General features: G+C 29.5%; 1 protein-coding gene across 1 annotated transcript in view; it reads right to left on the bottom strand.

Annotated features, from left to right (window-relative positions):
• Positions 1-14,622, bottom strand: part of LOC100211610 (protein dispatched homolog 1) — a 35,853-nt gene that overhangs the window by 2,413 nt on the left and 18,818 nt on the right. The window contains exons 4-5 of the mRNA XM_065816499.1: positions 10,074-10,253; positions 9,523-9,840 (exon numbers count right to left, since the gene is read on the bottom strand). Coding sequence (XP_065672571.1) covers positions 9,523-9,840; positions 10,074-10,253 — 498 coding nt within the window. The remainder of the gene's footprint in view (positions 1-9,522; positions 9,841-10,073; positions 10,254-14,622) is intronic.

Below are 14,622 nucleotides of genomic sequence, written 5' to 3' on the forward strand. Positions count from 1 at the left end.
TATGAGCAATATTGCAACAGTAGCTCTATCTTTATGGTATGATTTTTACAGCATTACAAAATCAGGAAACCAGTGACAAGTGTGTTTATATTATAGATCATTATTTGACACTTTCTATTTAATGATAATTTAAGAAAAGATTTGTTTTGTTTCTAAAATGTCTATCAGAGTCTTCCTTCTCCAAGGTAAGTTAGGGTTGCTTTCACCACAGCTTAGATAAGTAGCTTTTACTACAGCTTAGGAGTTTTATCTGCTCCAAATTAAACAAAATGAAGAATTCTTGGTAATTGTTTTGAAAAGTTTGCAATTTTTTAAAATTTAAGGCAATTCATCAGTTGACCTAAACTGATGCATAATGAACATTTATTGATTGATCTAAATTGATGCATGATGGACATTTGTTGATTGATCTAAACTGATGCATGATGGACATTGATTGATCTAAACTGATTCATGATAAATATTTGATGATTAGTTTCAACCGGTGTATTAAACATTTTATCAAAATAAAAAGAATAAACTTTTTAAAACTATTGAACATCAGTCTTAAAAGAAGAAGAAGCATTTCTAAAAGAAGAGTTATCAGAACTAAGGAAAATTATCAGTGTCTTATTTAATAAGTTTTATATCAAATCACTTCTGTCTGATTTAAAATCAATTCAAAGGTTAACTCTTTAGATGATATTATTAATCCCATTAAATCAAAATTCAATAAATTTAAGAAAAGATTAAACTATTAATGCCAACTTTCAAAAAGATGATGTTAATAATACAATTGTAAAAAAAAAAAAAAAAGTAAAGATTGTTTAAGTAACAAGTTAGTTTTTTATCAGTTAAACGTTAAATATTTAAATTTACAGAAAGTCTAATATTTCCGAACCAGCTTAATCAACAATTTCTATTAATAATGAAATAAATTTTCAATTAAAATACAAGTTTAAAATATTAAAAACTTGGTTATAAAAAAAAAAAGGATTCTTATTTTTTAAATTATAAAAATCTTGCACAAAAACAAGAAGCTCGCTCGGTTATTGCAAAAAAAGGAATGGAAAAAGGTAAAAAAAAAAAGAATTATGAAAACAAGTAAGCAATGTTGTTATTGACAAAGTTTATCCTTATGATAACCAAACTAGCAATTATAAATGGCCAATAGGAACAACTTTAATATGTGGAGACTCTGTCCTAATGGTTAACAAAAAAAAAAAAAAATGCATAAGTTAGATAAATTTAAAAATAGAATCTTTAGAAGTGCTACCATAAAAGGCATGCATTTTAATCTAATTCCCCTTTAAAAAAAAACCTAAAATTGTCCGTCATATTGGAAGAAATAATTAATGTGAAATTGCCATAAAAAAATTAAAAGATCTTTTTAAATCGAACCCATCTTGTTCAACAACCTTATCTACAACAATTTGTCAATCAATAATTCAAAAGCTCAACTTACTACAATATCTTTAGTCGATAATTTAAAGCTGAGTAATTATAATATTATTGATAACTCAAATTTGTCTAATGAACACTTGGGGCTACATGGTTTCCACCTTAATACGCGAGAATCTGGTAGATTAGCCACGAACTTTGTTGCATATTTGAAGTCTATTTGATAGAAATTCCCATGTGTTTTGGATCACTAAACTTACCTACCAAGTATCAATGATAATCTTAATCTAAATTTTGATTTTTTTAAATTCCAATACACCTCCCCAAGGCAATGAAGGCCACTACAGTCAAGGAGGCTACTTTAGTTGTGGTTACAATCCTTTCTCAACTTTATAACTCCAAAACATGAACCTTGACGTAGACCACTGCACGGAGAAATAAGTTAAGCCCAGTACTACCAGGGACGTGGTGGGGATCGAACTCAGAACTCCTTGCTTATAGTAAGTGACCAGGGGTTGATATTTGACCAGGGCAGGAGCCAGGTTTTGATAAAATATAGCTGGGGCCAGGTTTGTGACCTGGGCTGCATAAACATTTATACATCCTAAAGTATATTTTTTTAATTCAAAATTCATGTTATACTTTGTATATATATGCATATATAAAAATCATTATGATCAACATGATCATCATCATTATCATGATGATGATCATCATCATTATCTTCAACAGCACAAAAGAGGAAAGCTAAAGCCTGATGATCATTATCATGATCATGATCATGATGATGATCATCAGGCTTTAGCCTTTCTCTTTTATGCTGTTTCTCTAATATAAACAATCAAGAGCATTTTTTTTCTTAACTAAAGCTCATTCATACAATATGTAAGGCACTCTCTTCAACTTTTCTTATTTCTACGACTACCATTTTGACTCTACATGCTGATACCTAAATTACTTTAATCTTTTCTAACAAACGTTGTTCAATACAACATTTTTTCTAATCTGTCTAAGATTATGCCTCCTTTACTTGTCTTGCTAGAGTCACACAACACATCCAGCTGATCATCTTCTCTTTCGGAAAATACTACACCATATAAATACTAAAGTTTATATAACAATGAAAGGGTATTGTATGCCAGCATCTAAACAAATAGCAAACACATATGTTTATATCCATATTATGTATGCATAAAGTGCATCTTAAAAGCTTTTATTCCTTCTGAAATAAAAGTTGGGAAGCTTTTATTACTCCTCTTCAATTTCAAGTCAAGCCTACTCCACATTTTTCACCATCATTCATTCTACTCCATATTTTTCACCATCTTGAGCAGTTGCTTTATTAAATATTAATAATTTTTTTCATCTTTTTTACAAGAAAATCTCTCTTAAGAACAAATGTCCTTTTATTATTGCAAGAAGCCAATGTTAAAAAGTCCAGGCTGATGTTAAGCTTTGTTATTCTCATTTTACTAAATCTTGTATCTTATCTCAGATGGTTTTGATATTGGTTAGTCTTCAATAATCTGATTAACTAAAGTAAGTCTAACATTTAACCTCTAATTTATTTGTCTGATCTTTTTACTTCTCCCCAGAATAAAGCAGAGTTATTTGCAAAGAAATCTTACTCTAAATTGACTCTTGAATATAATGGCCATACTCTTCCTGACAGTTAAACAGATTAACCCATTGTTAAACATTGAAATCATTCTGGCTTTCAATGCTAAAGTTAATTCTCAATTAAACATTTCTACAATTTGTGCTCCAGAACAGATTTCCATCATAGTCTTAAAAAAGTGTTCTCCAAGACTCTCTTCAATTTTTGCTAAACTTTTAAAAAGTGCTAAACAAGTAGCTGCAATTTTTCAAAACTCAAGAAAACATTTTGACTTTTTTAACTATCCTACAAGTTATCCTATGATTAGTCTTCACTCTGTAATTAGTTTCTTTATATAAGGTTTTGAGGTTATTAAAATATTTCTTTCTAACTGCAGTATTAAAGTTATTCTTGAAGGCCTATCCTCTTCTTTATTTCAAATAGATTTAAGGGTAATGCAAGGTTTTATCTTTGCTCCTGTATTGTTTCTTATCTACAATAATGATCTTCATGAAATCTAAAGTGGTTCTATTTGCTGACGACTCAACTTTACACTCTTGTCTTGACAAAAAATCCTCACTTTTTAATTGCTTAGAACAAGCAGCCGACACTCTCTTCTGTAACAACTCTGATCTCTCTTCTGTAACAGCCTAAGGCTAGCAGTGGCTTATGGATTTTATTTCTGGACTTAAAATCCACAATTTTTTTTAGACAACAAAACTCATTTATTTACTGAGAAAAAATATTGCAATATTGTTTGCATTCCTATATTGACAAATAACAACCTTCTTACTCTCAGACAAAGTCTAAAAGCACATTGTAATTAGAGCTGCTTTATCTGCCAAGCTTGAGCCACTTTCCCATTGTTGCAAGGTTGCATTTTTTTCTTTTTTCTACAAATATAATCATGGTCAATGCTCAAACGAACTATCATCTCTATAACAATAAACCAAAACTCATTCTTGCTTGTCTTTTTATTTAACAAGTCGAATCCTTTTACTGTATCTGTCCCCTCATGCTTACAAAACTTTTATTAATCCAGTTTTTTCCTTGAACATAAAAAAAAACCTTACAACTTACAACCTTTTAAGTCTTCAGTTGTACGTTTTCTAGTATTTTAACTTATTCTCAATTTTAAAGTAACTGATAGCTTAATAGTGGTTGCCTGCAATCTTGTTGGAAATAAATAAGAGTTTAAAAATATATAAATGTATGCCAGTATTTTATAAATAGTAAATGTTAGCATAAAATTATAATATATTAAGTATTATAAATTTTTTTCTAGCGCCAGGTATCAACCCCGCCTAAATCTTATAACTTTGCCAGGGCTGGGTTTGCAAAAAGTCTCATTTTTAGCCAGGGCCAGGGTCCCTGTCACTTACTATTTGCTTATGGGGTAATTAAGGGCCAAATACCTGAAAAATAATATTTAGATATTCATTCATTGAGATATTCAGCAAAATATTTGTATGCCCCTCCTAAGTTTAAAATACTTAGAGGTAATAATAAACCTTTTATAACTAAAGACTTATGAAAAGCAATTATGGTCCGCTCTAGATTATATAAAAAATTCCTTAATGATAAATCTGATACTTTGGGGCTAATGTACAAAAAACAAAAAAACAGGGTGGTAAATTTGAACTGTAAACTAAAGAAAATTTACTTTGGGCTTATTAACATGCTCTCGATTTCAGATACATTTCTCTAGAAGTTAACTAAACCTTTCAGATAAATCAGGAAATTTTAAAGAATGCATAACTTTCGTTGAAAATGGTAATATTATCTCTGACAACTCTTTGTTGACTTTTTTTATTTTTAATAACTAAATTATTTCACAAATGTTGCAGTGCCATCTAGTAGTACAGACCTCATACATTTTTCTTTATTTTCTTGCTATCTAGACCCAGTTGATGCAGTTATTAAAAAGTATATTGATCATCTCAGTATAATAAACATAAATAAAAAATTCACACATAGTTTCCAGTTCCGCCAAATTATACCTGATGATAATACAAAAATTATAGGGTCTATGAGCAATAAGAAAAAGATTAGTGGTGATATACCAACTTTTATATTAAAATCTTATATGGTTCACTTTAGGGACAGTCTTACAGATTGCATAAATAATAATATCCATAATGGTAAATTCCCGTCACTTCTAAAAATGGCTGATGCTATACAGTGTTTTGAGAAGAATGACCCACCAGACAAGTTGAACTACAACTGTTCAATTAATATTCTACCAGCCTTCTCTAAAGTTTTTGAAATTATTTTAGATGAACAAATCATGATATTTATTGAGCCTTAAGAGAACTTTGCGGATGATAACACAATTTATGCTTGTGATTATAGCTTTGAGAAGGTTATTTTTAATTTCCAAAAAGAAGCAACCAACACCATCAATTGGTTTCAGTTTAAATCTATGGTCGCTAACACAGATAAGTTCAAATTTCTTTTAGTTGACTTAAAAAAGACAAAAAATCTATCGCTAAAAATAGGCCATAGAAACATTTTTGCCTTCGATAAGGTTTAACTACCAGATACAACAATTGATAAAGATCTAAAGTGGGGAAATACATTAAATAGTTATGCAGTAAGCTAATGGTAAATGTTTTCACTTTCACGCATAACAAATTTTTATTCACGTGATAAATCTATTTTGCTGTTTATTGTTTTTTTTGTTTAACTTTTCTTATCGCCCTCTAATTTGAAAGTTTTGTTCAAAAAAAGATGACTAATAAATACTAATATATTAACTTAAAAAATAAATTAAATGAACTCTATTTATTAGTTTGTATTAAATAATACAAACTAATTAATAGAGTTCATAAAAAAGCTTTAAGTATAGTTTAAATTCAGGTCAGGTCAGGTTTAAGATCATCATGATCACCCTGCTACTAGTATCATGCAACTCAGTACTACCTGCCCCATGCCCTGCTGCCTTGTGGGTGTACTTTTTTAGGCAAATGCTAGAAGAAACAAACACTGACTTAAAAATTCCCTTCCTTGGTTGAGTAAAGGCTAGAGATAACGTCTCAAAAAAAATACTCATCTTGGGCAGATGTTAACTGCATTCAGCTACTGTCATCTAGGAGGCCTCCTAGTCAAAGACTTTAGGGGTAAGCAGAATAATTCTGCTGACCAGTCTTAAACCTCTTCTTCATCTATTAGGTTGGCAAAGATGTAAATCTGTGTTACATTGTTTCCTGCCTAGGATGATGAATGCTGGATCTTGACTCTACTCATAGGTTTTTACTTGTGCCTCCTTGATAGTGGCTATGCAACTCTTCCTGTTATCTCCAAATAAGGGTACAGCTTTAAAACTCAGTTAAATGGTTCTGAGGCGGGCTTGTAGTAAGATTTCCAGAACTCTGTGGTAGCTCTCAGAGAGGCTGATTCCATTAACAGCAGCAAAATATCAAAGTATTAACAATGTCATGTTGCCTATGGATGGTGTCCCTATAAATACTTTTAATGTGCATTGTAGCGGTGAACTGTCATGTTACGATGAATTGTTATATGTAACAACTTAGGGTTAATTAACAAGACTGAGACAATAGCATAGCTCGTTGCTTTGGAGGTTGTTTTCTATCTAAGAATGAGTCAAGTTCTCTTTAAATTTAAATTAAGTTTAAACGAGTCAAGTTCTCTTTAAACATATAAAACCATCCCCACCAACTAACGGTTTTAATATACCTTTTTCAAATATTTGTGGTCTGCAAAGCAACCTTCCATCAGTTGAATCTTACCTCTTGCTTGCTCCTAGTGAGACTAATTTAAATTCCTCAATTCCTTCTTTAGATTTCAGTGTTGATGGGTACTATCCTATGATTCGTAAAGACTCCAATAGTCACATGCTAGGCTTGGAGGTATACATATACATCAATTCATCTATTTTCGAGTATAATCAGATTTGAATCCTTTTATGTGATTCTGCTTAGTACCTCTTCATTATCACCTTTTTCTTTGTTCTTTATTGTTATCCTTCTTCCCAAGACTGCACTCTTTTAGATGTAATATCTGATCAAATTAAACATGCTCTTTCTTTTTACCCCTCCGCCAATATTGTTATTATTGGTGACTTTAATGCTCATCACACTGAATGACTTAACTCTAATGTCACAGACCCTGTTGACAACAAAACCTATTACTTCTACATTTTTCAATCACCTACTCAGATAGTTAACTTTGTGACTTATTTTTTTTGACAAACCTAATCATTTATCTTCACTCCTTGATCTATGTCTTGTCTCTGATCCTAGCTTGTGTTCAGTTTATCTTTTTCCTTCCTTAGGTAGTGACCATGCAATGATCTCTATAAATCTTTCATTTCGTACTTACTTTTTGGACTTACCTTATCTATTTAATAAATGTTTGACTGAGTCTTGTTTTCCTGCCTGATGGAAAATGACATTTGTTGTTCCAATTTTCAAAAACTCTGGTGAACATTCTGACCCCTCCAATTATTGTCTGATCAGTTTTCTTTCTGTTATTTTCAAGGTCTTTGAGTCTTTGATAAACAAATGTCTCACATCCAATCTTGAGTCAAATAACTTACTCTTATACAATTAATACAGTTTTCGATCCTCTACCATTAACTTGTTAACTGCTGTGACTGAAAGATTTTATCGTGCATTAGGTGGAGGTGGAGAGGCTAGGGCTATTGCTCTTGACATAACTAAAGTTTTTGACAAAGTTTGGCATGCTTATCTTCTCCATAAGCTTGCTTCATTTGGTTTATCTGGGAAGGTTTTTGAGATTATCAAATTGTTTCTTTCTAACTGTTTTATTAAAGTCATCCTTAAAAGCCAACACTCTTCTTTATTTCCAGTAACTTCTGGGATACCTCAAGGTTCTATCCTTGGTCCTGTTTTGTTTCTTATCTACATTAATGATTTTCCCGACAACCTTACATCTAAAGTAGTCTTGACAAAAACTCTTCTTTTTTTGATCGCTTAGAACAGGCAGCCAATCTTGAATCAGATCTCACTTCTGTAACATATCGAGGCTCACAGTGGCTTGTAAATTTTAACTCCAATAAAACTCAGTTATTTACTGCAAACAACTATTGCAGTACTGTCGACATTCTTTAATGAACGACAACCCTCTCACTTAATCCTCTTTTTTATGTGTTCTTAGATTTTCATCTACTACTTCTTTTTTTCTATTCTGATTCATTCCCAACTTAATAGTGGCAGCAAGGAAGTTATAGAGCATAGAAACAGTTGACAGAAGACTTGAAAAGTTGAAGGTTCTATGAGTAAGGAAAACATGAAGATGGGAGAGTGTTCCAAAGCTTTGAAGTGCAGGAAAAAAAACTACACAAATAAAAGTTTTTAGAGCATGCAGGGACAGATGCAGTAAAAGAAAGAGACTTTGCTGAATGACGAGTCAAGTTAGATTGAGTTTTAGTTGATGGAACAATCTTACCAGATGCTAATTTAGCAATTAATTGTATATATGGTTTCCATGAAAGTAGTAAACGATAATCCTAGAAGATGTAAAGAAGAGGAGTCAGTGAGAGGGTAGACATTTATTAATATAGGAATGTCTACAGTAATGCGATAGTTGTTTGCAACTAATACTATTTGCAATTGCTGTTTGCAACTACCTCCTAAAGGCTTTATATATAATGATACATGCTGTACATTATATAGAGCCATCTTGCTCTGGAATGCTCTAGATAACGAGACCATGTTCCCAAAAAGTCTTTAGGTGTTCAAAAATCATATAAAGATATGGTAATAATTGCATTTGTAAAATTTGTTATTTTTAAAATTGCGTTTTATTTTATACTGACCTATATCTTTAGCAAGGATTGTATTATTATAATTTTTTTTTTATTGGATAATTTTATTGAATAGTAATTTTTCATGGCATTTTTTTTTGAAACAACCGTAATATTTCATGACACTTATATGTAAGTGTACTATCTATAAAGTTAAATGTGTTGATTTAAGTTAGTTTTAATGTTAAAACTAACTTGTAAAAATCAACTTGAAATAAATTTTTTAAATTAAATTAAATTAAAAAATAATATATTTAAAATATCGTTTTTAAAATACATTATTTTTCTATTAATAAGTTAGTCTCAATTAAATTTTACACATTTCTGTTTGAACAAAAATAAATATAATAGTGACTGTTTCTTATTTTTGTTGATACCAATTCCAATACCAATACAATAATAATATTTCAATACAATAATAATAATAATAATTCCAATTAACTGCAGCATAATTAAATTAAATAGTTCAACATAAACATAACTGGCAACATAATTAACATAATTAACATAAATAACTTGAATCTTTGAGTTTAATTATTTTGGTTTTTCAACAAAAAGTTATTCAAAAACCCAAAGTATGTTACTTTTCGTACGTTGCAAAAACATTATCAAAAAAATTTTAACATTTGACAACTTTTTTTTTATTGAAACAATTGTAATTTTTCATAACATTTTTTTTTTAAACAATCGTAATATTCGTACCGTAATATATATTATAAACCGTAATAGATATATTATAAAAATTTTAATATCATACCAGCAATAAATGTAGTAATAGCACCCATTAAAACAGCAGGTCCAATGTTTTTCAAAGAGTTCAAAGTTCTTTCAACTTTGTTATCTTTTATGGAAGAAGCAAGATAGGCTATACTATAGTGCAGTGTAAAATCTGCTGACAAACCTGCTGCCACAGAAAAAATAATTGACTCCATAATATTTAAATGCCATCCACACAGAACTAACACACCAATTGTTACAGAAAGTATAAAAGTGATTGTAATGATTGAATAAATACTAAGAAGGATGTTCCATGTTGTAAGAAGTATAACAATAAATGCAACACCAACAGAAATTCCTTAAAAATAGTAATATATGTATTTTTGAAAAATATAATAAATTAGCATTTTTAAAAAAAAAAAAAAACAACCATAAATGAATATCAAAAACGAAATAGTAAACTATTTTGTTTTTATTATACAAGCCAACATAAATGAGTATATACAAGCCAATATAAATGAGTATTGTTAACAAAAGCAACAAAACAAGTAATCAATTTAAATAAAAACATTTACAAAAAAAAAAAAATACCAAGTGATTGTTTAGTTCCTTCAAAGAGACTTTTTTGTAAATCATAAAATTGTAGAGGAAGTCTCCACCATGATTCTCGAAAATTTTTAGTTGTAGCATTTTTTATTTGGATAGAAAACCATTTATCAAGATCATTATAAGCAGCATCACTTAATGAGTATTGTAGAGAATATAGAAAGTCTAAAAATAATTTTAATTACATATAAATATATTATCATGATCACAATCATCATAACTACCATCCTCTTCTTCCTCATCATCCACCTTCTCTTCTATTATCTTCTACCTCGACAACATCATTTTTTAAAAATTACTTTAAAAAACAAACGAGTCTGCAAGCAACCAATAATTTAGTTACCAGAAAACAATAAATATTGTAAAATAAAAAGAAAACCGTAGTTAGGAAAAAGTCAGGAAAACATGAAGGGAGAGAATTCTAAATCATTAACAAGTTTTTAGAGCATGAAACAAATACAGTAAAAGGATGCATTCAGCAAGAACAAAGAGTGTTTGATGGTAGCTAAATAGCGCTAAATGAAATGGTTGATGGATTCAATTTGGCTATCAATATTTTATTTTGAAGTATTTGTTTTTATTTATAAAAAAACACTGTTGGATGTCCTTTAATACATACACCCTGAAATATATGTTTATTGCTGATATTTCAAATGTTGCTTAATGTTAGATGTTAAAAGTTTTAGTTTAAAACTTAATCATGAAGTTAAAACATCATGCTACAGAATGACAAAAAAAAATTAATCTCTTTGAAAGGTATATTACAAAAAAATATAATTTCTTGTAAAGATACGAGTCTTGTCGACTCTCGTAAAGTATTTAGTTTTTTTAAAAATCAAGTGTTTAAAACATTTCCGTGTTAAAGCTGGTGTTAAATTCTTCAAGATCAACTTAGATATTATCAAAACAAATGCTTCTTACATATCTAAGACAACATCAAATCAATAGGTAATAAAGTGTTTTAAAGAAGTTATTACTGACAATAAAAAAAAATTGAAATTTTTAAGATTTTTTCTATTTTTGCTGATAAAGCCTTAGTTAAAGTAAGGAACAACTTACTAGTTAAGGATTATTTTATGCTTCGTTAAAAAGTATTTCAAATTTTTCTTTAAATAACAAGAATTGCAAAGGACATTTATATGATGGTGCTGGAACAATTGATGGTCTCACTAAAGGTTTGTCCTCTTGTATTTTAAATCTGAATGAAAAAGCTTCATATTCTCATTGCAACAGTCATAATCTTAGTTTAGCTATTTGTGCCTAGTACAAAGTGCAATATGTTAAGTGACTTTTGGCACACACTAATTAGGTATCATACTTTTTAAACTTTTACCTACCATGCAAAAAAATTAATTAGAAGTTAACAAAAAATAATTAAAAGTAATATTAAAATGGATATCACCTTTTTAAATTTAACTAAAAAACTTCCTATATGTAAAGCTCACAAAGCAAAGCAAGGTGCTTTGCCTTCATTGATATATTTGCTTAGGGTGTCCCACTTCCAGGTTTTTTTTAAATTTTGAGTTAAACTTTTTGTGTGAGGTGCATAATGATTAAAAAATGATTATTGTAAAATTTTGGGACAATCAAACATTATTTAGGAGTAGCATAGTTACTTAATTTGAACAAATTGTAGTTTTCGCTCCTTTTTTTCAACATTTTTCAAGATTTCACTGTCAGTTTTTCAAAATTCATTCAAGAACTTTTAGAATGTTACTTCTCATTAAGTAAAGTATTACAGGTAAAAAAACTGGGGTGAAAGAAAAATATTTAAGAGTTGCACATGACAGAAATAATATGTTACTAATGTACAAAATTGCCTAAAACAATGGTAAAAGCGCAGCGCAGTCATTAACCACTTCTAAAAACTCGACTTTTTTACCATAGTTATAGTCCTTCATCTTTGTCCAATATTCAACAAGTAATTGCAACCAATCCACTCGATTAGGTTTCATTTTGAGTAAATCAAACAGTAGTTAGGAATCTGGCCTAATCAGCGACACAAAACCAGAAATTTTATTTTGTTCAATTTGTGAAAATATTGGTTTTCCAATCTTGATTTGATTGTTTCTTTTGATGTTAAACAATTTCAAAGCTGCAGTAGAACGTTCGATTGCGGGAATAGATTCATTAAACAAGATGAAGACAACTAACTGTTGAGTTAGATAACAAAAGATGCCTGTAACACAACTGAAGGGTGGCATCCGCTGCTGTACTGTCAAATTCGCAATACCACTGCATGTCAGTTTTTTTCTTTTGTTGACAATGAACATTCAATTTTGAAATAGCAAACTGTTCAAAGAGAGCCCCAACAGCTTTAACTATTTTTGCTTCAATAGCCATTGCGCCTCTAACGCTTAGGTGTTAACAATCGGAAACTTCAATAAACAATTTAGTTACCGTCTTTAGTTTCAACTGAGATATAAGGGCTGGCAATCGTTTTTTAAAATTCGTCATCTTCTAAGCTTTTTGCAACTCCTTCACTCGTGATAATATCTCTTCTTCTTTTAGATGAATTATCATGCACTGCTCTCTGCTGTTCAAAACGTTCGGTATGATCATGTACTTTTTTCTCTCTTTGGTGTAAAATAATCTCAAGCAAGCATGTGGCCAACCTTAAAAAAAACATATCAAAAATTGTACATATTATACACCTCGAACAAAATAGAAAAGCTAAATAAGTAATTTTGTTTACCTGTGGATATTTCCACTGATTTTGTAAGAATAGCCATTCCTTTTTCCAAGTTGAAATTTGAGATTTCCTTAATATTTTGTAGACTTTAGATGCTGAAATATCACACAACTTATTTATTGATGTCCTGAACTTTTTACATGTCTTCTCTGTGCATCTTTTTTCTATTTTCTATATACTTTTCCATTCAACAAACACTTTTAAGAAGTAGTCGTGACGTCTGGCTTGATTGGAAATCTTGTTCTCCCCCAAGTCTCTTTAAGCTCAATTAAAATTGTGTTAAAAACATCATGGGTTGAAGATGATTCTTTTCCACTAATATTGTCAACTTTTTGGAGGTGCAAATATCTTCTTAAAAGAACAACTTTTTTAGTGGAAGTTTTGAACCAACAGCTAAACCTTTTCATAACCAAATCCAATAAATTCATCTTCAACCCTTGAAATTAGGAAAAATCAGGTCAGCAATAATTTGCTGACTTCAATCTTTTAGAGGTCGGCCTCAGGTCGGCAAAAAAAATTTGATACAAAGGTCTTAGCGTAAAACATAGAAACAAGGTCGGCAATTTTTTGACCTAACTGCCAACCTCAAACACTTTAAGGTCGGCAGTTAGGTCGACATTGCCGAATGTCGACCCTAATTCCAAGGATTGCATCTTGATGATCTTTTCTTGTGTATAAAGTTTTTCCCACTCTGGAGTTTTTCATTTTTTAACTCGTACACTTGAAAATTTGAAAATTTAAAACTGAAGTAATACAGTACTACTTATAGCCATTCTGAATTGCATGCTTGCTTAAAAATCAATAAACTCCAGTAAAAAGTAGCAGCTATTAACATTACATTGCCATAATAGAGTATATATAGAGTAATAAGTTAATAGTATTTTTGAAATGCCAGGATATATACAGAAAAATTTTATGGGAAATCTAAAAGCAATTAAAATAGAATTTTAATTGCTTTTAAAAAAATATTTTTAAAAAATGTTGATTTGTACATTTTATTTATAAGTATGTACTATCTTAACTTTAGTATATTAATTACCTTAACAAATTTTTAACGAGTGATTTTCCAATCAGAGGCTACATTTCTTTTAATTGAGTTAATTAGTATTTATTTTATATTTTTACTACACTTGCATTCTTGCTGACAAATCTATAAAATGCAGCGAGAATTTAAAAATTAATACTATATTGGCAAAATGACCGAACTTGATACTGTGCAACCCCTAAATATTTTTCTTTTAACCAAGTTTTTTTACTTTAATACTTTAACTAAAGGGATCCAAGTGCCAAGACAAGTTGTGTTCATATCATAGACGAACATTAGAAGTTGAAAGCTAATTAAACTTTCCAAAACAAATTATTGAATGATATATTAACAAAAAAACTCTTAGATTTTTAATGCCATTTTGTTTCTGGCGAAGGAAAGTTCCAGCTCTTTGACTATTGTTATTTTTTAAATCAGGTCTGATTAATACACTTATATTTGACGTCAATACAAAAAGTTTCTTTCAAAAAACTTAAGTCAATTTTAAATTGCAGGGGTTTCCCCTTTAGCGTTTAAACGAAAATATAAGATTCAAGTTTTTATTATCAATTTTATATATATATATATATATATATATATATATATATATATATATATATATATACATATATATATATATATATATATATATATATATATATATAATATATATATCTGAAAAGTATATATTAGATCATTTTAAAAACAACTTCTGAAATATAAATTATTATAAACATAAGTTAAAAATATATATAAGATCATTTTTATAACGGTTTCCTCAATTTATTGAAAAAATAAAGATTTTTAAATCTTTCAAA

The sequence above is a fragment of the Hydra vulgaris genome, chromosome 13, assembly GCF_038396675.1.
Source record: "Hydra vulgaris chromosome 13, alternate assembly HydraT2T_AEP".
In the NCBI taxonomy this organism is placed as follows: Eukaryota; Metazoa; Cnidaria; class Hydrozoa; order Anthoathecata; family Hydridae; genus Hydra; species Hydra vulgaris.